The sequence below is a fragment of the Bacillus rossius genome, chromosome 12 (genome assembly GCF_032445375.1).
Source record: "Bacillus rossius redtenbacheri isolate Brsri chromosome 12, Brsri_v3, whole genome shotgun sequence".
NCBI classification, from domain to species: Eukaryota; Metazoa; Arthropoda; class Insecta; order Phasmatodea; family Bacillidae; genus Bacillus; species Bacillus rossius.
Genome location: NC_086339.1, coordinates 8421474 through 8447674, shown reverse-complemented (window position 1 = coordinate 8447674; position 26201 = coordinate 8421474). Strand labels below are relative to the sequence as shown.

At 39.8% G+C, this 26201-nt stretch overlaps 1 protein-coding gene across 1 annotated transcript in view; it reads left to right on the top strand.

Annotated features, from left to right (window-relative positions):
• The window catches only part of LOC134537479 (protein trachealess), a 504924-nt gene that overhangs the window by 442690 nt on the left and 36033 nt on the right, over nt 1-26201 (top strand). Inside the window, exons 5-6 of the mRNA XM_063377954.1 lie at nt 6229-6308; nt 17033-17122. Of these exons, the coding sequence (XP_063234024.1) occupies nt 6229-6308; nt 17033-17122 (170 nt within the window). The remainder of the gene's footprint in view (nt 1-6228; nt 6309-17032; nt 17123-26201) is intronic.

The window sequence follows — 26201 nt, the reverse complement described above, 5'->3', positions numbered from 1 at the left end:
GGCCCCTCTAAGATGGACTGCGCGGTCCTCGACACTCTAAAAATATATATTTTATTTGTGTTCTTGACATGTGATTGACTGTGCAAATTTATAAAAAAATAAAAGATATGCTCGTGAATACGTGGTATATCTGTTTTGAAAAAAGTTAAATGCCCAGGAAATATATCATATTTATTTTGTGAATTTCCCATAAAATTGTATACATTAATAAAATCCAACGTATCCAATTTCTTTACAGTGTAAATAATTGGGGAAAAAAATGTTCCCTGCCTGTAGGGTTCTTTCCTTAGAGATAGCGCAAAAGGGTTGCGCGTTATTATATTCCTACATAAATGGTCGAGGTTTTTTTTTAACTGGCTAAGAGGCCTCCATATAAATAAGCCTACATGCCTATGGTAGAAGCAGCTCAAAAGAAGACCTTATTGCAAAATAGAAAGGCGGTTCCTTCTCTGACGGTATGCACGCCGCTTGGCGCCCTGTGATGTGGCGCGCCGTCCCGCGGTCTCGTGACGTCACGCCCACGGGGCAGCAGGTGTCCGCCTTATCGCCGTCCTGTTCGTCACCCGCCCCCTCACCCCCCTCACCCGCGACACTAGCGCTGGCCGGACAGCGAGAAACTTTCACAAACGTTTCCCTTTGGAAACCAATAGTCGAGAAATTAGTAGCTTGTAACAACATCGGAAAAAAAAAAATACTGCAGCTTTGTACAACACACGGCTATGGTCATTTTGGTATACATATATGTGAAATACGTTATTCGAGAAAATACTATTTCTTACGAAAATTGGTGAATCATTTTATATTTTAATTGATGTTTCATTCAAGCATGAATTATTTTAATATCATATAAAAGGTAATAGAATATTCAATCATTGGACTTTATTTTGTTATTTTATGCGTGTTAGTGTGCGCAATTAGCATTGGAAAGCTATCCAGAAAACGATTTGGAAATAAGTAACTATTGGAGGTACTGGGGCAACACAAAGCAAAATCCCGGGTAAGAATCCGAACGCAGTATTATTGCGAACAAATTCTTTGTAGTGATACAGTTTATTTTTATTTAAATGAACGAATTTATCAATATCCTTAATTTTACATGAACATATCTGTTGCATTTACAAAAATAAATTAAGCTGCAACGTACACTTCTACATTTCCACAGCTCTAATAGTCTCGACTCAAAGTTTGTAGTTGCTTCAGTGACTACGCAATTTTTTCGACGCGCGTTCTACGATCCTAAGTCATTTAATTCCACACACTGTAAAACAAATTGGTGACATTCCTAAACATGTAGGTAATGGATGCTATTGATAAAGGAAATTTTCTTAACAAATGTAAAACTTTTTTTTCCTATATATATTTTAATCTTTCATAAACAAACCAAAGAGAGATACCATATTTGTGTGGTAATTTTTTCATACAGTCGTCTAAGTTATTAATTTCTCTTACGTGTTTAGGAATGTTAACATAAGATTTTTTTAATGCAGCAAGCATTCCTACACTGACGGTGTGTGCCCGGACCAAAAAGTAAATTTATAAGATTTTCTTATACCCGCACGTCACAATTCCGTTTAAAATTCGTTTTTCCTCAACATCGTTGCTAATAAGTCTCCTATATAAGTATTATCACTAAGTCACGAGACAGCGCGAGCCTTCACACGTTATAATATACCAATTCCAACTCTGCAAGCGGCACGCGCACACAAACACGAAGTAAGAGATGATCACTCTAATCATCTCGTGGAATAAGAGGTGCGTTCCAAAAGTAATGGGAGTGATTCTAGTACCGTCCGCTATTCGTCGTGGCGGTTTCCCATAGTGGTGGCGTGGGGGAACCTCAGCCTTCAGTAGCTTTGTGACCTTCAGTCGAGTGAGTTTCAGTTGCGCGTGCGTGTTCTATTATTTCCTGGTCGTCACAAGGCCAAATGCAGCGTTTCCTCGAACAACGTTGTGTAATTAAATATTTGGGTGAAACCAGTAAAATGCTGAGGTAGTACCTTACCACATAGGCCATTGACTGACTTATTTCAGTGTCGACACGTTTTGAACGAACTCGATGAGAAAACGTGTAAACTGAAGCAATACCAGGACGGACTGCCCGTGGCAAATGGCGGATATTAAGCGTGTAGCCGGCCGCCGGCGAGTGTTGATCCTCCCCGCTAGATGTCTCTTAATCCGCGCGCTGACGTGGCCCCCCGGGCGCGGCGCCCACCCTCGCAAGAAGGTCTTTCATTAGCCCGCCCTAAGACCCTCTCGTGGGTCCTTGATGAAGTCGGGGCCCGAGCGCGGGTCCGGAGGGGTGCGCTTCGAGATGGCGGCCAGCACAAACAATCCCCGGCCTTATCTCCGCCCCAGCATCTCCGGCCGCTAGTGCGCCGCGTCTCCGCATCGCAGGAGCGAACAGAAGCGACGCGTCTCTTGGCATTTGGAGTATGAGAACAAGTGTTCAATTATTTCTACGCGTATCGAACAAACCAGTTGGGAAAAATAGGAATCAAAACGCTTGTTTTTAGCAGCTTGATGGTAGGTGTCTTACAAAATTTCAGAATTTTTATTTCAAACTTCTGTGTTTAAAATATGCTTCTAAAACACGATTTTATCACGCGCAATATTCATTTTAATTCGAAAAAGCAGAGAAATGTCGTGAACTGATCCGGTAACTATTATGTTTTACTTCGTCCGCATTGGGCTAAAGGTAGAATTTGAGCCTTTGAGCCAATACCAACCCAGTTTACAAGAGAGAGATCCAATCACGTGTTACGTATGCGACACCTGTGACGAAATAAACAGTCAGTGAAAAAAAAAAATGAATTTATTAAAGGTCATTCAGCCCACGAAACCTCTTTGGAATGCAGGACAGATACCAACCACGCAAAAGCGTTAATGGGTATCTTTTTTTTTTTCTTGATGTCATAATTGGGAAGGAATCATTTGAGAGGCATGAGAACTTCGTGCTTTTATTCGGCATCAAAATGGACTTGAGACGCAAATACATCCACTTGACTTTGAAGACTTGACTGCGGATCCTTCATATTGATTTAACCAACGAGAGGCAGTTCGAATAGTGATAACCCTGTAAAGAAAAGGATTAAATATGCCTGACGGTATATGTCAATGAACACACTGAAATGAACTCAACCAATTGCGAAACAAAGACGATGCTAGAGTTTTTTTTTAAACTCACAGCTGGTGTCGAAATATTTTTTGCGGAAAACACGTGCCCCTACTAACCTGTAAGGACATTTCTCAGTTATTCATCCAGCTTCAAGCCATCTTTATGGATGTGTAGGCTTCTGATCTTTACCGAAGTCAAGTCTTCGTAGTGACAAGTGGTATGTTTATATTGCCTTTGAACTAAAATGTTAAAAGAGATGAGAAAGTAATGAAAACCGAATGGAAAAAAAACTGCTTCAAAGGAATTACAATAAAACTATCGTATGCCTTGTCGATTTAAAAATCTACAATTTGTGACTAATCCTTTTTTTTTCAACAGCACATTTGTTGAAAGCAGCAAAATGATGCTTGAAATAAATGCTTTCCTGGCACAGTCTTCTACGTAGGTCCTGCTGGTTCCTTAAATGTGCAGTAACGGGTCTTCAAGAGCCGAACAAACCCGTTTTCGTTTCGTTTATGAGCGCAGTGCCTTTAAACTTCAGACTATCACCGCCTCTAACCATGAAGTTTATATCGCGTGGGGGAGTGTGTTTACTGCTGGCAAGAAGCGATTGCGCCCGAAGTGATTTTTTTTTACTCCGTGGGCGTGAAACTTTTAATCCCGGAGTGTTTGCCTTAGGGGGGGGGGGGGGGGGAGAGAGGAGATTGTGAAAGGGCGGTATTGGTTTCGTAATCGACTTTATGCCGAGTTTTACCGCTGAACGGCGAGTTTATTTACCCAGCGATCATCCCGCGACCCCAATCAGATCCGTCCTGAACATTTCGTGAGCCGCGTCGCTTCTTTATAGGAACCTCGACGGCGAAATGAAGTGTTGCCAACGTAGGGGCGTGGAAGGGTGTCGTTGACGTGAGATGTATGCATTAGGGTGGTCGGTATTTTTCAAAGTCTTAATTTCAAATCGCCCCCCCCCCCCCCCCACAAAAGTTTTTTTTTTTCCTTTTGTTAAAAGATAAAAAAAACGAGTCCTCACTCATTAGTAGAGACCCGTGAAATTCGCGGGTTCATTTCGTGTTATGCTAAAATTCAAATAATTATACCTTAGTGTTGCTTCTGTCATTGGTTCACTGTTAATCTGGAGGACTGAGGGCCAATTAAAGACCCTCACTCATAGAAGTGTCGAATCACAGGCCACCCAGTCGAGACGAATCACAAGTCAGCAGCCAATGAACAGTTGGCATTTGCCCGAGTGTGTAGAGGATATTGGAGTCTATCCTGGAGGTCATTGAACCCGCGAATTTCACGGGTCTCTACTCATTAGGATCAGAGGTCGAGCCTGAAGTTGGGAGGATGAAGCGCTTCCCGGCGCGAGTATTTAGTTTCCCCAAGCGATACTTATCACCTTACAGGTGAAAAAAATTGGAAATCAACACTAACAATTAGTCATTTAAGAGTAGTAAATGACACGGCAGAGAGGGGCGTGAAATTAATACAAGATATTAACGGACTGTTCACAGCTAATGAAGAACAATGACAATTCATTTTTTTACAGTGTTGAAGACCACAGGAAGCAATTCCCTGATTGCAAAATAAAAAAACTTCATTAAAACGAAAAAAAAAATTAAGTTGGAATTGTTATTTTACCAAGCACCTAAATGTTCATTTAAAAAAAATGTATTTTGAAAATAAAATGATATGTATTAGCATCTTTAATTTATTTGCATGTTTTAATTTGTTACTTTATTTTTCATTTTCAAGGCCGATGTTGCACGGGCTAAATTTAAATTTACTAAAGGAATTTTGTATATTGTCACTTAACTGAAAAGGGGAAAAAATAATGGGTGGGGAACCTAGAATTACGTAGTTATTTATTTCCCCCCAAAAGGCTGTGTAAAGATTAGGTATAGGAAGAAATTCCTGGAATGCAAGAAAAAAAATCATTAAGACATAAATTTGTTTGTTTGAATTAAGACGTTTTTTATAAACATTCCAAATCTGTATTTCTTTTACTAAAAAATATCCATTGAGAAATAATAAAAAAATATAACAGCATTTTTAATTTATTAGCGAGTTTTAATTTTTAACCCTACATTGTCATATTCAATGGCGATGCGTCACGGGTTAACGTTAAAATTTTCAAAAGATCTTTTTTATATAGTCATTTTAAAGGGAAAGGGAAAAAAATGAGGGGTGGGCAACCCGGAATTACGAAGGTTTTTTTTTCACTCCTATAAATAAGGACCGCCCTAATATATATCTCTCTCTTTCTCTCTCATCACTGCCCTACATACCGCTGCGATCTTAGAGCGGAAATGTTTAACCTACACTGCAAATCTATTCCAGAAAGGTTTTGGAGCATGAATTATTACATACTGTGTATAAATATTTACCTGAAAAAGTCCATTGAATTTAGGAGGTCTTCGTAAAACGTACATGGAAAATTCAAGAAACTGTAACAGTTAAAAACACTTTTTTTAAAAATAAACCTATTTATTAGCAACGGGCAGTTTTGTGAATGTAGGTGTGGCGAGTGATAGTCTTTATTGTAGTTTTCTTCAGAATAACCAGTTCCTAGAATTTTAACAGTATATTTTAAGTTTCAATAAACAGCATTGCTATGTTCCTATTTTAAACTTAAAAAGAAAAAAAAATTGTAACTTTACAAAGATTTCTTTGAGACCATTTGCCGGAATATTTTCCTTCAAATCTGCAAGTAAAATAGCATAAATTGTAAAACTTTATTCCTTAAAAGTATATGCAAATCATGATTTAGCTGAAGAAACAAGTTCCTATACTGTTATCTGCCACTTCATGATAAACACGAAGTACAGTGTTTTATTTCTGGTCGAAAAGCTTCCATCAAATGGCCCTTTACAACTTGCAGTGTTAAAATTCTAGAAAAATACGACGATCACCGACATCAATAGTTATGATGTAATCATCAAATAAATTTTATTATTGAAAATTTGGTTAAAAATGTTAAGGGGTTTATCCTTGCAGTTGTATAAAAAAACTTTGTTTGCATTACAAAACCACTCATTATGCTTGTTGGGTGAGCAGCTGTGGGTTAGCCGTGCGTGTACAGGTTGTGCTGAGGTGTTGCGACCTTGTTCCAGGCACGCCGCTTAAGCCCCGCTCCGTGGCTGGCATAGCCATGGACATGTTCGAGCAGCACCAGGGCACGCACATTCTGCAGGTGAGTGTACCCTCCCCCCTCCTCCTTCCACACCAAACCCGCAGCTCATGACACCATCGAGTGGGCTCCGGTGACTCATCCGGGGGTTTTCATTTGGCGACGCACCACAACGCCGAAAACCATAACGCCGAATGCCAAATTGACTACAACCCCGACAGCTAGAAAACTGCTGTGTACCACAACGCCGAAATACATTAACCCTGAAAAATGTTATTGCAGGACTGCCACAAAGGTTAGGTTAGGTAAGGTTAGCACACAAATTCATTCAGTTGTTTTTCATTTTGCTCCTGTGTCCCCCCACCCCTTTCGACGCAGCAACATTTTTCGGCGTTACTGTATTTCGGCGTTGTGGTACACAGCAGTTTTCTAGCGGTCGGCGTTGCGGTCAATTTGGCATTCGGCATTGTGGTAACGACCCATTTCATTTCTCACCACAGCGTGAGAAAGGGAATCCCCCCTTTATTTATAGATTACAAACAACTGTCATTTTGAATCTTAAGACTTCTCAGACTCTATCATACTTATTTCGTCTTGACACGCATCGACGGGCTTTGAGACAGTGGCGAACTCTGATTAGAAAAAGTAATTGCTAACCTCGGGTGGAATCTGTAAACGTCTTCTCACAAAGTCAGCAGTCATTAATGGACAAACGATGTCTGCCCTTTATGTAGGTTGATTTGAGAGTAGGCTAAAGCGTACAAACAAACGAACGCGCGAAATTTGTCTTTTTTTTTCTCTTTACAATATGTAGGAACTGAAAAAAAAAATGCGCCAATTTATTTAAAATATTATGTTGTACAATATTAACATCTCGTTCTTTTAACTGAATCGTGAATTATTGGTAACCTTCGAATTCAATCACGTGACAAAATGAAATCGCGTAATTCCCTGCTCTCTAATAACTAACTCAAAAAGATGTTTTCCACTTATAATGATTACTGTGCAAGTAAAACCACACCAGAGTAATAAACAAAACGATGTACAGACAGTATCCTAATAAGTAATGGAGTTTGTAATGCTAAATAATAACTATAATAATTAATTATTGATAAAAATTGTTAATTGGTAATAAATAATTAATAAACAAAGGAAACTTTGTAAACATTCCCGTTACCCTTTTTTTTTTTTTTTTTAACTAAGACTGGTGCGTGTGACCCCGACATTATTTAACGTTTATTCCAACGCGTGTGATTTTCATATTTCTTCCGTTTTGCTTGTATGTTACCGAAGTTCAAATGCTGTCAGATCATCTTAAATGCTGCTGACTTATTATATAGATGTGTTCTTACGTATACTCAGTTGTTCTAAAATGCATCCATACTGCCTGAAAGTGCAATAATTAGAATGAAAATATTAAAAGCAGTCTGTGGAGGGGAGCACAAAATTAGATTCCAAAACGAAAATGCCAATTCTCATACGTAGGGATTACCTAGTTGCTTACGTCGAAAAAAAAATGCAAAAATTAACAGAAGATGAACACTGAATTCCTTGTCTTGTGATTTTTTTTGAAAACGCTAAACTTTGGAATTCCAAAATGAATTTCAGAACGGCACGAAAAATGTGACATCATTTTGAGTGAGAACATTTATATGTGGATAAATACTTCTTTTTGACGTGATAAATCGATGAACGCCAGATGCACGCACGAAAAAGCATGACTCATTGTCACGTTCCGCCTGAGCCGAGCGTGCAAGAACCGGCCAACCACCGTGCGAGAAAATCTTCTATAATATCAAACAGGTTAAGGTATGCAATTTTTCAACAATGTTTTCTTAGGACGTTATCACGTAAAATTATCGTCCGTAAACCGACTTTACAGACAAACACCCCCCCCCCCCCCCCAAAAAAAAAAACCCCCCTTTCCTTTTTATTTGGAGACGTTGACAATGGACACTGATTACTAGACTTAGTGGAAAACTAGCTCATGAGTCACGAAGCCATTTCGTTACCGCTACTGTCGTCTTCATCAATAGTCATCACTTCAATGTAATAATGTAATGTAGGCGTGGAAGCGAATGAACAGCCGTTGCGTTGGTTTGGGAGAGTAGCATCTCGTGCCATCTGTCGGCCGCAGACAGAACTACTTCCTCGCCACAGCAGAGCTGCCCGCGAATCAACTGATACATTTTCTTATTTCGACGATTTGTATAAAAAAAAAATTGTAGTATTCCGTTATAGTACTTTTCCGTCGCCTCCGTCAAAAACTGCCATAACTTAAAAGTACTAAGGGGAATTCAGCCCAAAATTTCTAATACATTCTACGGAATGAGGAAAACGGCCCCACTCGTAAAATCGTAATGTAACTAGCTTCATAGAATTTACATTTTTCCACACTGAAATAATTAAAATAATTGTATATCATTTTTAATGAGTGCAAATCCAACGCAAATATTCAAGGGTTTTCTTATGTATTGTTTTCATTATTAGTGTGATAGAACACAAAAAAACTCATATATTAAGGTTTTTAATATCCATATAAAATTATTTAAAGTCTACAAAATCGAAAGTTGGTGGGCTTTCAAAAAAAACCTGCTAAAATTTAAGTATTTTTTATAGCCTATTAGGAAATAAAATATGCGTAGCATATTATTCTGCTTCATTAAAACTGTCAGATCAAATTGAAGTTCAATTTTTTGTGCCTTACAGTACCTACACGAAACAACACATGTTATCTAATTGGTAACGTTGGTTTTCACAAAAATCAAATAGTGTATACAAAATAAATATGTAGATTACAAAATTTTAAAATAACTTTTTGCTTAAGTTTTTTACCAATGAATGTTTCTAGAATATTCAAAAATAGTTATAATTTTTTACACATTTTATAGTTACTAATGATTTTAAAAGTGTAACTAATTCTGTAATTGCAAGTTGGAATTCTTAATCCAAACCAACAAAAATGGTAATAAAATGTATATAATAAAAATTGCAACACTGATTGAACGTCTCATAAATATAAATTGCACATAGTTTATATAGGAATGTAGCATATTCAAAATAATTTAAATGCTTTAATTTTTAAATGTTAATTCAAGAACCTTTTTTCTTCATACTTTAAATTATTTTCTAATTAAAATTAGTTGATGCAGAGAAAGTTATAAATTTAATAAGACCTAAAGATCTTCATTTGTTGCTAATAGTGTTATCAACGTTGGTGAGGAAAAAAAGCTTGACATCCAATATAACTAGAAAGTCTTAAAAGAGAAAACCACGTTTAATGTCATTACTTACTATGTGATAATTCTGATTCATTGAATTATTTTTTTAATAAATGTTATACAATAAATGCTATCGTAATTCAGAGACGTTTGCTAACTTTAAAATCAGAACTAGACAGCTGAAATATCTTGCTGAATAGTTCCACAATCATCTTTTCTTGAGCAATTCAGATTATTAAATAGTAAAGAGTAGTTGAGATAAACTACTACTTTTCGGAACACCTAATACCATGAAATTGCATTTGAAAATTTGACTATTTGTAAGATAGTTAATATACCACGCATTGCTTGACGAGGCCTAAAATTGATAATTTTTTATTCATAAGATAGTGTTGGAAAGTATAAAAGGCTTTACTTATGATGAAATAAAAATAATATTTTATATATATCACACATAACTACAGTTACTAAAAACTAAAACGCTACAAAACTACAAAAAATATTTTTGTAAAACTCCGTTCCCCCGGAGAAACCCCCGGAATGGCCACCGCATGGAGAGCCCAAGAAAAGAAACGGGCTCCCCATTTGGAAGCCACCTGGAAGGTTTTTTTCTGTTCCACCCACCGTTTCTTTGGTAGCCTGACTTGTTACAAAGGATTGTAATCCTACCAGAGAAAATGCCACAATTTCGTCTGGGCAATCCGCCTTGGAGGAGCCGGGGCGCGAACCCGGGTCCTACAAGTCACAAGGCAGGCGCTCTACCCCAGAACCAGAGTGGTAGAGCGACTATCTGCAGTTTCGTGTGTCATTAACACGTGCAGTACGTGTAGTAACACCTATCCTCGGTAACGAACAAATTTATGTGTTCTTATGTTCGTTCAGCATCATGAATTATGTAATTTCATAACAGTGAAAAATAATTTGTATAACTAGTCTGGAAAATTTTTAGTTGATTTCCTGTAAACATACTTACAGTCCCGTTGTAAATAATTAAATAGAAATATAGACTAGTAAAAAAATATGTAAGAGCTTGCACTGTCGATGGTAAAGTTATTTTGAAATAAATGTTGGATATTAAAAGTGTGTGTTTAGTTAAAATATGTATGTGCTTACAAGCATGAAGTTATTTTATAAACATTTTATTTATTTGGGTTTAAAGCCAAAGAAAGGTAAAATTTTTATATCACTTTTGGCTTTCTTTTGTTTTACCGTGCTTAATATACGCAGCTAATGCTGGAAAGCTATTCAAACAACTGTTTGCATATTGGAGGTCTGGGGAAACACAAAGCATAAATGGAAACACTATTATTTTGTAGTGATACATTTATGTTCATGTTAATGTATAAATTAACAAATATGTAAGTTTGCATGAATATTTATGTTCCATTTACAAAGAAAATTTACGGTGCTCAACGGCAGACAGAATAACTCAACGATGAAACTTAACAGATAAAAATTGAACGAAACACATTGGACTTCATCCTTTTAAATTTCTGTTGCACGTGGTTCTTTACTAAAAACATCACCATCAACGTGCTAAATAAGTATTTCTTCTAAAATAATTTACTGTGATGGTAAAAATAAAAGTAATTTGAAATTAATATTTAAATATTTCGCTTACAAAGGTTTGTATGATTAAAAAAAAATTACATTGGACTTCACTTACTTTTAGTACCATTTTAATATAGTGAAGGTTGTGGAGACCATTGTACACAAAATTAAGTATGATTTTATTTACGTAATGAAATTTGTTGATTTTCCTTCTAAATTACAACCATATTACTATTATATTACAATACATATTACTATTTTAAAATACTAGGTTACAAATTGATAATTACGAGATTGACGTTTCTATTTGTCATAAACGAGCCGTTGAAATTCAAATATATTAAAGTATATTTATTCTTGCAGTTTCATGATCGAAACACTGTTCCCACTGCGCAGGCTGTCTCCCGTGACGTGTTCATGACAGTTCTGTACGCATCAAGTCTGAACATGTCGAGACAGGCAAGTTGGTTTCTGCGCAGCTACCGAGCGCTCTCTGCGCGTCATCCACTGTCCCTCTAACGTCCAAACTGTGACAGCTGACTATTCTTGGAAAAATTAACGAAATGAGGATCGATGGGTGATTCACTCATCTGGAACAGAGTGTGCGGGTTAAAAACAGAGTAAGGCTGGATTTACAAATTACGCAAAGAACGAAATACCGCAACAGCGCAAGACGCAAACAACGCAAGAATGTCTCAGTCGTTCAAAACGCACGCAAGTCGCAAGACGTCACGAACCCTATAACTTTAAAAAATTTTAAAACCGTAGAAAACATATTTTTACCCCATGCTTCTTTTGATAATTCATATTTATCACAACAAAATAATTAGTCAAAAATCTGATTCAAAATAGTTTTTATTTATATCACCGTTTGAAATTTTTTACAGAACATCGTGGGCTTCTACGTACATAACGTTTAACGTTTTCGGAACACATCTCTTCAAATATGGATGTCGAAAACGGGGAAGAAAAAAAATTGGAAGTTGAATTGCTACTATAAAATGTGTTTTTATGAACATTTTGCTTCTTGCGTTTCTTGCGCTTTCGCGTTTTTTTTTTGCATAGTTTATAAACCCGTGACCAAGAAAAAAAAGAACTTGCTAACTGGATCGTTCAGCCGGTGGCTGGCAAACTATGGCAGATCACGTTTCAACAATGAGTGGGCACAGAGATGTTTTTTTTTTTTTCCTCTCTTTCTTACCGGAGTCAAACACAAATTAAGTCCGGTTAAACGACAACGAAGAAAACGTCTTTTGAGTCGTCAGCACGCAGGCCTGCTCGTGACAGGGAGTGATCGCCAGTTCGTTCACGCTCGGGTGATTCCGTCGCCGCTCGGGTACGGGAGGGGGGGGGCTGCTGGTTGTGGAAGCGGTGCGTGACGTCACGTCTCCTCTCAGGGGCACGTGCTGTAAATATTCCGTCGGGCAGAGCTGGACGTGAGCAAAAAATGTCGTCTCGTCATGCGCGGATTTAAAGGGGAAGCTACAGTGTAAAAATAATACAGCGGTTTTCAATTTTATTTTGTAAAAAAATAATTTTTTTTTATATTTTAAATCACTATCAGCCAATAAATATATACAGAAAAGAGAAATATCACCAATTCGCTGACTCACCCAGCACGAATTCTCCGAAACTACAAGAATGTAGGCTTACTGTAGAAGTTCGACGTTTCAATAACCTCCAAGATGGACTCAACGATCCTCTGCGTACTTGGGCAAATCCCACCTGTTCATTGGCTATTGACTCTTTGTCACCTATCAGCTGGGCTGCTTGTGGTTTGATACTTCTTTATACTTGTTGGAGTTCTTCAGGTAACTGTTGCCCGACTACTGAATCAGAATGAAGGTGGACCTGCTTGGATTCTAGCCTATTGCAAAAAAAAAAAATTCCGGTCTCTGCTAATAGAAGAAGGCTTCCCATAAAACTATAGAGGGTGGTTCTTGAGGAACACATTCTTCACGCCCTGGGCAGTGTTAGACCTCGCCAGCTACAGGATCCGGGGCTGCCACACGTGAAGGGAATTTGGGTTTTTTTCGGTGGATGGTGGGGGGAGAGAGGGAGACGAAAGGGGTTGGTTGGTTGGCTGTCGGCGCGGGACGTTAAATCAATGTCCGGGGGTGCAATCCTTCCTTCGCTATCACCCCTCGCCGGCAATTTGTGAACGGCGCCGTGACGGGAATGCGCGAGAGACGCTACACCCGGGGCCAGCCGCGACGAGCTCGGGACTTGGCTGGTGGGGGAGGGGGGAGAGATGAGCGGACTTGCGCGCAGACAGGGAAAATCACGCGCATTTGTCTCGCTGCAGGCAATTCAAAATACTTATACCTAGACCCATGTATTTTTTTGGCGAGGAAAAAAAACCTGATAGAGACCTGAAAAATTCGCGGGTTCATTTCGTGTTATGCTAAAATTCAAATAATCATACCTTTGTGCTGCTCCTGCCATTGGTCCACTGTTAATCTGGAGGACTGAGGGCCAATTAGAGACCCTCACTCGTAGAAGTGTCGAATCTCAGGCCACCCAGTCGAGACGACTCACAAGTCAGCAGCCAATGAACAGTTGGCATTTGCCCGAGTGTGTAGAGGATATTGGAGTCTATCCTGGAGGTCATTGAACCCGCGAATTTTTCCAGTCTCTACTGATAGTTCATTAGACTGCAATAACTAGGGACTGGGAAAATTCACGGTTTCGATGACCTTCAGGATGGACTACACAGTCCTCAGTATTCTCGAAAAAAAAAAAACACCTTTTTCATTGGCTGCTGACTTGTGTGAGTCGTCTCGACTAGTTTGCTTGTGATACGATACTTCTTTGGTTGAGTGTTTCCCATCGGCCCAGAGTCGTCCAGATGAACAGTGAACCAATAACAGAAGCAGCTTAAAGGTAAATGTGTTTGAGTGTTGAGCTTATCGCGAAATGGATCCGCGAAATTTTTCCTGTCTCTAGCAATAACGCAATAAGTAGAGACCGGAAAAATTCGCGGATTCTTTTCGAGACAGGCTGGAATCCAAACTCGTTTAGCTTAATGCTGCGTCAGTGATCGGACCGCAATTTACCTGAAGGACTCTGAGCCAATGGCAAACACTCAACAAAAGAAGTATCGAATCATAAGAATCGCAGTAAACAGGTTTTCCGAGTCGATACGATAGCCAATGACCAGGTGATAGTTGCCCGAGTACATAGAGAATCGTGGAGTCTATCCTAGACGTCATTGAAACCGCGAATTTTTCCGGTCCCTAGCAATAAGGCATGCCCATCCCAGCGACTTGTTTCCTTGCGACCGACGGCCAATCAGAGCTTCCGCACTGGATTGCTTTGATCGGTGCGCTGACAGTAGAATGTGCCTGAGATAAACCCAGGCCAACCACGAAACGTCAAGACAGTGCTACACAGATGGTCTGGAAATCTTTTCGCGAAAAAGTACATGGCCCTGCTTATACTTTTGTGCTGCTTCTGTTATTGGTCGAGATCAGTAATGGCCTCATTCTTTTCGAGGGTCAGGTATCATTTTCGAATAAAAAATATTCTCGGTGTCAGGCACACATTAAATTAATATTAAAAAATATTATAACTAATTTTCAACATCATGATTAATTTTATGTTTAATGGACAATAAGTACAATATGTGACATGTTAGGAAGATACGAAAAAAAATAATTCTCTTAAAATTAGTAGTATTTTAAAATCAAAAATATAACGTTTTACATCTGAGAAGAAGTGCGTTGGGACAATATATGGATTACAGTTCGTTTGCAGTGACTGCTGAAAACTGATACCGCACATGCAAAAAAAAATGGATCAACTCCTAAGTGGGCTTTTCATTATGTCTGTTCTCCTTTGGTGTCCCGAAATGACTCCACGCCGATGCTTGCCATAAGCGATGGCCGATAACTGACCCGATATCCCTGGTCTGGCTCGCTGTGCGTTAACCGTCTCTGATATACTTGCCGTGGACGACACCACCAGGGAAGATATAGGAACTGAAAGACGCAATCTTATTTCAAAAAAATTGGTTGTCTGTAAAGTCGGTTTACGGACGATAGTTTAACGTGACAACGTCATAACAAAACATTGATGAAATGATTGAACACTTTTATGATTAAAATTTAATCATTTCTATTGAATTATCACTATTTTGTATGGATACAAAGAAGGAGTGAAATGAAATCTACAATTTAATTGATAAATTTACTTTCATTTGCACTCATTAATTCAAATATGTTTATTACTTTAACGAACAGATTATTTTAACTGTAACTTTTATACATGTTTGCAATTTAACTTTTTCCAATCTGTGTTATTCTGTTAAGGATAGAACGATGATAGGAAAAGTAGGAAACCAATGGGAGTGTTTCAAGTTTAATTTGCCTCGAAAAAGTCCAATCGATGGTTGTTCCAATCGATAGGAAGAGAGATAGATGCGGCGCAAGCGTACAATGAGCGTAACGGGACAAATCGTAACGGGACAATGAGCGTAACGGGACAATGAGTCATCCTTTTTCGTGCGTGCAGCCGGCGTTCATCGATTTATTAGACGTTGTCACGTCAAAAATCTTTTGGGCCATTACAATTTTGTATCTTTTAATTGTATAAATTTGGCTTCATTAAAATATGTTGATAATGGACAGCCTGAAGTTCATTGTAACTAGCTGCTACGAACAGTTTTTGCTGTGAATTCACGGGGTTGTTCGTGTAAATTGTTTTTACAAGTTATAATTTTTTAAGCGCGTTATGAAAAGGTGAGAGTAATTTTTTTACGATGCGCGTGCAGTATGCAACAAAAAACGACAGGATGCAAAAAAAGGTTACGCACAAATAAAAATTATATACGTGCTTTTAAATCATATACTTTAGTGATTGATATTGAATACTACTTCATATAGCTAAAAATATTTATTTATTGTGAATATTTGTGATGGAAATTGGGTTCATAAACTTTTTCAAGTGTATTTATATAAGTGTGTTTATGTTACCGTACGTATAAGTTAATTTCGTTACAAATTAAAATTAATGTCATATAATTTACTAAATTAAAATAATTATTTTTAACACGTGATAATTTTAATATCGAGTACCGTGTATTAAATTAGTTTTTTTTAATTAGTTTGAATCAATTCTTTATCAACTCTATTTATAATATCACTCCAGTCCTTTTATTATTTTATTTATATTAATTATTTGCATGCAAAATAAAAGTTAGTTTTTTATTACTCCAAGTAAGTATCACTTCTAACGCGCTACATAAGTAACCGCAAGCACAACATTAATAATACTTCATGTCAATGGGCAGTGTATTATAGTATAGTATTTGTGAATCTCCTGGTGTATGTAAGTATGATGTAGGCCCTGACGAAAGCCAATTTCCAATACTTAAAAGTTTAAAAAAAATTGGTTGTCTGTAAAGTCGGTTTACGTACGATAGTTTAACGTGACAACGTCATAACAAAACATTGATGAAATGATTGCATACTTTTATGAATAAAATTGAACCATTTTTATTGATTTATCACTATTTTGTATGGATACAAAGAAGGAGTAAAATGAAATCTACAATTTAATTGATAAATTTACATTTATTTGCACTCATTATAATTCAAATATGTTGATTACTTTAACGAAGAGATTATTTTAACTATAACTTTTATACATGTTTGCTATTTAACTTCTGCCAATCTGTGGATAGGACGATGATAGGAAAAGTAGGAAACGAATGGGAGTGATCAAGTTTAATGTGACTCGAAAAAGTCAAATCTATGGTTGTTCCAATCGAGTGGAAGAGAGATAGATGCGGCGCAAGCGTACAATGAGCGTAACGGGACACAGCGTAACGGGACAATGTGCGTAACGGGACACTTTTTTTCGTGCGTGTAGCCGGCGTTCATCGATTTATTTGACGTTGTCACGTCAAAAAAAAAAAGATATACGGCATGTACCTGGTGGAAGTGTGATGATGCCAGACCTCTCTGCTGCGGCGACGTGAGAGAGTGAGTGACGTGTTGTCGCCGTGTGTTGCAGTCGCTGGACGGGTTCGCCTTCGCGCTGGCGGCCGACGGCAGGTTCCTCTACATCTCGGAGACGGTGTCCATCTACCTGGGGCTGTCGCAGGTACGTCCGCGCTCCGTCCCACACTCTTAACAGCTTCCACTCACGAGGAACTCCAGCCGGGTACAAACTACCCAGCGTTTATTCCTGTTCTCGTGAGTTCGCTTTCTCTTCGAACACGAGTCCAAAAAAAGAACGTCCACCAGGGTACTAACAAAAGCATTCAAAAATATACTCTTCTTTCGTCCTCGCGTGTGTTCAGAATGAAACATACAACTCGGGAGGTGAAATACGACGTAGTTTTTTTTTTAAATTACCAAGAACCCATTCTCGTTTTTATTTAAATTGAGGCGTTAAGTATCAAAAATAGCTCAATCCAATTTTTTTTTGAAGGAAAAAAAAAAATCTTGTGACTCGAACCATTTCAGCTCAATCCCGACTTTAGAGATAAGTATTTCGTTGTAAACAGGGTAAACACACGCGTAAAAGGAATTTTTTTTTTTTGTTTTAGACCTGACACGTTTTTGAATGTGGTTTTATTTTTTAAGATGGCCGCCTGGTCTGGTGCACGAGCTCTAAAAGCGTGGGGGTCACTAAGGGTGACTCTGGCTCGCGAATCACACGCCTCTTAGCCTCTAAGAGCCAGGCACAGGACTTGTGTGCAGTAAAGCGCCTCTGAGGAACTTTAAGCAGTGACCCTATAACTTTACGGACATTACGATTTTTTCGTGCCTGAAAACAGCCGTGATCACACCCGTGTTTTAACATTTTCCACTGTCCAAAAACAAATTGCACGTGTTAGACTTTTACACAAGTGCAAGAGCTCTTGAAATCTATTCGCAACGCGACAGCTTTAATTAATCGTGAATGGTTTGTAAATGGCGCGTTAACAGATGGAGCTTTTTCTTTACACAGCCAGGTGTCACGTTTACGTAATAAGTAGAGACCTGTAAAATTCGCGGAATCATTTCGCGATAGGATAGAGTCCAAAATAGTTTTGACGTTATTTTGCTTCAGTTATTGGGCCACAGTTTATCTGAAGGAATCTGGGCCAATGACAAATCTTTAACAGAAGAATTACCGAATCACGATCATTCCAGTCAACAGATGTTACGAGTCGGTAACCAATCAGCAGATGTAATTTGCACGAGTGCATAGAGGATCATGGAGTCTATCCTTCAGGGATTTGAAATCGCGAATTTCACAGGTCTCTAGTAATAAGATTATTATTGTTGATTCAACTCCCGTAAACTCGCGAAGATAAACCGTGGATATCGTGTAACTAGGGTGGGGGGCGGGCAGGGAGGGACTGCGCCTCTGTGTGCGCGCCTGCTCTGCGCCCGGCGGGCTATTGATTGCGCCGGTACCCGGGCCGCATTAGGCATGGGCGCCGCGACGCCGCCCGGCCTCCGCTACGGCGCTACGTGAGCGGCATGCGGCGCTGGCGGTGCGCGCGCAACAACCGCGCATGTCCCGCCCCCACCGCCCTCCACCGCCACCCCCACCGCTACCCGTCAACACCCGCTGCCTTCCGCCTCCAAGGCACCCGCGAAGCTACCGTCATTGTCTGGTCACGTGATCAAGCCCGAGCCGCGCGTCCATTGGCCGCCGCCGTGTCCCGACTTCCCTCTCCGTTTGCTTGCGCGTGATTAGGTGTCGTCACGTTAGGAAGCTCGTTGTTGTTGACCGATATTACTTTTAGAGCGCGTGAATTTCACCTTTGAAAGATTTCTGCAATGGGAGTGCATGACTTTGATGTAAGCTTTTGAACATACGCCATTGCTATGCTCATGCATGTCTGTAGAAGAAAACTACAAATAAAAAAACAAATGACAAAAACATCAATTAAGCAAAAAATTGCTGTTGTCAGGATATAAACACCACAGAATACTCCACAACAGGAATATGGTTAACAAACAAAGAAAACCATTTTTTTTTGTTTGTTGACCATATTCCTGTTGTGGAGTATTGTGTGGTGTTTATATCCTGACAGAATTTTTTTGCTTAATTTGTGTTTTTGTCATTTGTGTTTTTTGTAGTTTTCTTCTACAGACATGCATGTGCTTGCAATGGCGTATGTCCAAAAGCTTACATCAAGTCGTGAAATTCACCGTCATCGGAACATATAGAAGTCATTCATGTGTACAAGGGCATGCGATCTGCGTTCTTTAAGTGATTCGTGCAAGTGGGAAATTAAGTTTTATTAGATCTTCTGGACATTACGCCATTGCAGTTTTTCTCTGATGACGGGAAAAGATGCCTCAGTTCCCGAAACGTCGCAACTGTTTTGTCATGGAAAAACCTATTTTGTTCGTCTGTGCTGTCACCTTTTTTTTTGTTCATAATACCTGTTTAATTTCATCTTTGGGTCCATCTGTTCGACATCAGTTTATTAAGGCGTGTTCTTTTTGGATTTATGTTTTCATTTTCATTTCTTATTTTAATTCTTGAATTTTTTTTCCATGTCAAACTGTGCAAAACTGCAATGGCATATTTCCAAAAAAAAAAAAAAAAAAAAATTGTATTAAAGTACACGAACTATCCTATCGCAACAAAAAAATGCAATTTTTGCAAGTCTCTATACAGAAAGCTTGGAAAGCAGATTGTAATTTATCGTTATAAATTTTTAACCTATAATCTTCGATACATCTTGCAATAATTGCAACACTCATTTTATTATTAGTTGGGATTAAAAAAAAATTAGTGGCCAATATACTTAGGGGCCTATATTATAGTGGTTAACTCTCATATTGACTCGGAGATTATTTTTGATGACTCTTGGCCCAGTAGGCAAACCCTCATTCTAAGAAGTTTTGAATCGCTGCTAGCTAAAATGATCAAGGGAAGAGAACGAAAGAAGGTATGAGCGTTCCATGACTTTAAAAGCAAAAGAAGCTGTACTCAGATGAAGGGAGATGTTGGGAATCAGCAGCACAAGTCATACATTTTCGTGCTGTTATAAACAAAACCCTTTCAAACAATATGACAAATATATACTGTTTGTGAATAGAACACTTGTAATTTTTATAGCTCATAATTTTCTTTTTAAATTGTTAAATAAATGCTTGATATTAATTAGCAAGTATTTGAAAACCATTTTTTTCTGTAAACATGGGGAAAAAAAAATTATAAATGTGCCATGATTTAGATTAACGTGTTAGGAAAAATTTCAATTTTGTGCTTGAACTGTTACATGCAAAATATTTTTAACAATATTATTTTTTTTAACAAGTGCCAACTAAGAAGAATTTCTGACCGTTCGATAGATAGTTCACAAAGCCGCGCAACATTCAAATGAACCTGGCTTCAGTTGTTAGGTTAGTAATCCCCACGTAACAGCTGATTAACACGAGGGGATGAGAGTAGTGATCGTTTCCGAGACGAACCCGGGCAAAGGGCGCGAGTCCAGGTCACTGTGTGGCGTCGCGAACACCCCGGAGCGGCGGGAGCAGCGGGTGCCGGCGAGAGGAACGGCCTGGTACACGGATCGTGGGCCGGAAGTGTGCCTCAGAGGACAAAGGATGCACACTCCGGCCCCGCCGGCGGCAAGGGCAGACGGGCGCAGACGTGTTCGGTGTCCCAACACGCGGCAGCAGTAGCTCCTGACTCTGCCTCACTTCTGGGCACAGTGGCAACACTGTGTAAACATCTTAGCCCCTCGACGTACGGCACTTCGTCGAACGGCACGGAAGTAGCATGAACGGGAATGTGCAACCACGTTGCCGCCACCTGTGAATGTCTCAGAAATCTCTAAAAAAAAAAAAAAAATATGGCGGACCCGCGTCATCCAAATTTCTTAAGGCCCCCGCCTACCCGGACACACATACTGTGTGCAGAGCTTCAGGAAAAACAACGCGATTTCCAAACTACTGAAGATATCCGAGTGGGGCCTGCTTACGAAAAGCATTTAAGAGTTGGCTGAGGGCCGAAAAGTACTTTTTATTTCTCATTAAGTTTTTAAACTGTATTTTTAGAAGAGTAAAAAGGGCTAAAAACACATGTTTTCAGAGAAATTTTTAGGCTTAAAACAACCAGTACAGATTCTTGAAAGCACTTAAGGGACTTGCATTACACCTTTATCTTCATTTCCCGGGCAATCAATGTTACGGTCACCGCTCAAATTCCACAGTTGTCCTGTGACGACGAGAAGACTGCGCGCCAGTCCAGAGGAGACACCGCGCTAGAAGCACCAGCGAGCGTCGCGCTTATCATCCCGCCTCACTGACACACATACACCCCTGACGAGGCGGGGCCCTTAACTGTAATGTTTTCATTGTGTAAACAGTTTTGAAAGACTTTCTTTATGACTGGTTATAACGACGGAGATTCTAATTCACTCTTAATAACCACTATAAGACGTGGCAAGCACCATTTCTAAAGGTTTTGCACGAAACAGTATGTAACTTCAGCATGCCGTATGCCGTCTTCCCTAACTCCAAGCCCACTGAGGCGCGGCTAGCCCCTGCGAGTCGTGCCGCCGTACATGCGTGTAGTGCGGGCTGCGTGCCGCCGACCCGGACAGGCGCCTCGCGCGGGTTGTCTCCGTGACGAGAAGCAACTCCGGGGTACGTGCGCCGAGCTACAAATGCGACAAACACACCCCCACACCCCCACCTCCCCGGCCAGTTGATGCCGGCGGTGTCATTGGCTGGGGGGTCGTGGGAGTGGGAGGAGCAACAGTCTCCTGGGCCACTCACCTCGCCGTTTCCAACGACGGCGGCAGTAAAACTCAAAACAGCGCATCAGTCTGCGCGAATGCGAGCGGTGAAAGGTGCACCTGCCTGGTTTTCCTTACCGTCCAGAACAACCGGGTGTATTGTCTGCACGACCCTGGGGGGAGACCTAGGGAAGTAAACGTTTTATAGCCAGATGTGCTGAGCCTGCATTGCCGAGGCCCGACGGAGTGAGTTGACACTAGAGTAAAAACGTTGTTCCCGGTTTCCAAAAAAAAAAAAAACAGTTCTTCCAGATTTAATTTTTGTTTTTGCGTGGTTTCCGTTAAGTCACCCGAGCAGGCCAAATGCTGAGATGGTTCCGAACCAACAGGTCGCGGCCTGTCCCCCCCTCCCCCCTCATTCCTTCCTCGAGACTCGCTCGGCGAGATTTGAAACTAGAACACGTAACTTTCTTTCAGCTTCGCTGGACGTGTACAAAACAACTCTTTAGGTTCAGTCTCACTAGTTAACGGACGAACATGGCTTCTTATTTCAAAATAAGAAGTCTCAGAAATTTGTATTGTCTAATTATGCCCGTTCCCGTTAGTCCAGATCGAAATATATATATATATATATATATATATATATATATATAAATTCTCGTGTCACAGTTTTCGTTGCCATACTCCTCCGAAACGGCTTGACCGATTTTGATGAAATTTTTTGTGCTTATCCGGTATCTATGAGAATCGGCCAACATCTATTTTTCATCCCCCTAAATGTTAGGGGTAGTCCACCCCTAAATTTTTTTTTATTTCCAGTTTTTGGTAGGAAATCACCATGGCAACGGCTGTTGCTTTGTTGATGCTTCATTCGTCTCTATGGCAACGGCTATTTCATTGTTAGTGCAGTCCTCATCACCGTTGAAATTTTGCAAGTGGTAGTGGGAGGGGGAGGTGTGGTGGTAGTGGGAGGGGGAGGTGTGGTGGTAGTGGGGGGTGGAGGGGGAGGTGTGGTGGTAGTGGGAAGGGGAGGTGTGGCGGGAGTGGGAGGGGGAGGTGTTGTGGGAATTGGGGGGTGAAGGGGGAGGTGTGGTGGTAGTGGGAAGGGGAGGTGTGGCGGGAGTGGGAGGGGGAGGTGTGGTGGTAGTGGGGGGTGGAGGGGGAGGTGTGGTGGTAGTGGGAAGGGGAGGTGTGGCGGGAGTGGGAGGGGGAGGTGTGGCGGTAGTGGGCAGGGGTAGGGGGAGGGTGGGAGAGGGACCGCCGACGCCGAGCAGATTTTTTCGCGAAATATGCCTGCCCCTAATGTTCCTTATGTTACGCAGGATGACATTTTCCGAAAATTAGATCTAATGGGTGGTTAAAACCAGGCAACAGTGGGTACTTTGTCTGCATAAGAACAGTATTTTGCATTGTTCATGCCTTCTGCGTCTCCATGGCAACGGGCATCGCGCGGCAGTGGCATACCCACAAGGAGGGGCATGTATAATGAGCGGCGCAAGAGTGATCTGCCTGTAGACTGCCGTAGCGAAGTACGGGTACATCAGTTGTACGTTGCGTGCATGAGTCGGGAAACCATCGGTGCTATTCATTTTCTCTCCGGTACATTATACAGCATTGTAATAAATTTTCACTGAATTTTTTTTTTATTTACCATTACTATAAATGGGAGATGTGGCTTAATTTTTTTCCATTAGTACCTATAGCCGTGCGAAGCCGGGTCGGGCAGCTAGTATATATATATATATATATATATATATATATATATATATATATATATATATATATATATTTCACAAGTAAATATATATATTTACAGGACATTCGAAAAGAAAAAAAAGCATTAATTTACTTCCAGTTTTTGACTACGTCTACCTGTGGTAGGTACATATACTAGTTTTTCTAACATCTATATTTAGGTCAAACACATTCGCAGTATTTTAGGGACTGTTGTTATCTGTTTCGCTGGTAAGTTAGTAGGGACTGGAAAAATTTCGCTGTTTCGATGACCTTCAGGATAGACTACACAGTCCTCAGTATACTCGGGAAAATAACGCCTGTTCATTGGCTGCTGACTTGTGAGTCGTCTTAACTAGTTTTCTTGTGATACGATACTTCTTTGGTTGAGTATCTCCCATCGGCCCAGAGTCGTCCAGATGAACAGTGAACCAATAACAAAAGCAGCTTAAAGGTATATATATATATATATATATATATATATATATATATATATATGTGTGTGTGTGTGTGTGTGTGTGTGTATTTGTATTTTAGCGTATCGCGAAATGAATCCCCGAAATTTTCCTGTCTCTATAGGTTAGTAGTCCACGACGTTCGTAATTGTAATTGGTAAATAAATGAGACTCGGGCGAATGACAGTCGATGGGGTGTTGGGTAGAAACGTGCCTGTGGTTCTGGAGGTACGGAGAGAGCGGCGGGCGGGAATGTAGTTCACTGGCACACCGCTACGAGGCGACACATCCGGGGGAAGGGGCGAGTGTGGTCTCAGAACAGGTCAGCTCGTAGAAGCCCGCTGTCGGTCATCGCTCTATGCTTATCCTGATGACAACTCCTCCACATGGAAGGTTGCCATTCTAAGCCAGTTATTCTGTATTCAATGATTAACACAGTCCCGCCTTTTTTTCTGGGAAGTACGGCCAATTTGCTTGTGCTTTACGCTTCTGTATTCTCTGTCGGGATTTTGGACACAGCAAGAACAGAACACTGACAAGAAATATTTTACGGTAAAGACAGGCTGTTATGTCGCATGGTTATGCGCACAGACTTGATGTGATGGGGCCTACCAGATTGAAGCAGTCTCTCGCAAATAAAAAAATAGTTTTGTGGCTGCTACAAGAAATTTTATGAATATATACAGTGCATAATTTATTCATGGCTACAAAATGGTTTCATAGTGAGCACGCATTAAGTGCCTTATTAATGAAAGTAAAATTTTGTTTTCAGTTATGAATGGCTTTGTCGAGAATTAAAAATTATGTTGTTGCAAAAAATTTTTGTTAGCGTGTACAACAATGAAAAAAAAAGTTATCTGGCAACAAAAAAAAAAAAATTTTTTTTTGTTGCCAGATAACTTTTTTTTTCATTGAAAACGAGTTATATGCAGACTGGGCAGTATAGATATACGAAAAATCTGCCGATAACTGATACAACAGCTGATTCCCGATATTAAGTGTATATATACTTATATATATGCGCGATTTATCTTTCGATACCCGATAAATTTCCCGATACCGGATAATTCTCCTGATACTCGACATGTTTCCGCAAGGGGCTAGTATTCCATTAAAACTCCGCACATCTACTCAAGCTCTAACAGCTTGTAAAACCTTGCCATCACTTAAGGAAAATAACAAAAAAAAAAACTTTTGACAGAAAAAAAGAATCACGGCACCATATGTGAGTCTTAAGATTACTTTGTGCATTACAACCTTCGAGGTTTTCTAATCTGCGGCTACACCGAGGAAAAAAAATTCTGTACTTTCACAAACGGTTCCTTTGGAAATACATGTCTATGGTTACTTTTTGCATGTATAAAATACTTTTTTTTTCGAGTATTGCTTACGATAATTGACACAGTTTTATATTTTAATTGATGTTTCATTCAAGCGTTTTTTTACCATACAAAAGATTATCGAATACTTAAAAACTGGACTTTGTTTTTTTGTTATGCTTATTTATGTGGGTAGTTAATACTGTAAAGCTACTCAGGGAACGGTCCAACTACTGGGGATACTCGGACAATGCGCGGGTAGGAATAGCGACCCAGTGTTCCTGCGAACCATGTCTAGCAAGTTATTCCTGGAAAAAGCCCGGCAAAGCCTTCCCACCTCCACTACCTAGATCTGAACCCGTTGTGGTATTCTAGGAGCACTAGCTTTTCCTCTTTCTTTAGATCCATTCGTGCACCCTTTTGATGGGGGCATCGAAATGGATTGGCCTTTAGATGTTCCATTCGCTTTGTTTTGAATGGTTTATGTTTACCATTATGAGGGCCTTTTACCGGAAAATGACTCGTGCATTCTGTTTTTCACCGCCGTGCCAGCAACCAGAATATAAGTGTGTCATTGTGATTAAAACCTTTTTTTGACGTGATAACGTCTTATATATCGATGAACGCCGGCTGCACGCACGGAAAAAGCATGACTCATTGTCACGTTCCGCCTGAGCCGAGCGTGCAAGAACCGGCCAACCACCGTGCGAGAAAATCTTCTATAATATCAAAAAGGCGAACTTTTTAGAAGCAGCAATTTAAAAAATATTGTTTTAATTTGTCCAATTTCGTCGTTTCAAATTAACAATTTATTGACATTGATATGATTTCAGTTTATTTCTATAACTAAGTGTTCGTGATTATATTTTTAAACAAATTATTTAAATTAAATTTGCAAAAAACTGTAATTAATATTTGAAAAAATAAAAAGCATGCAATTTTTCCGTCAATGTTTTCTTATGACGTTATCACGTGAA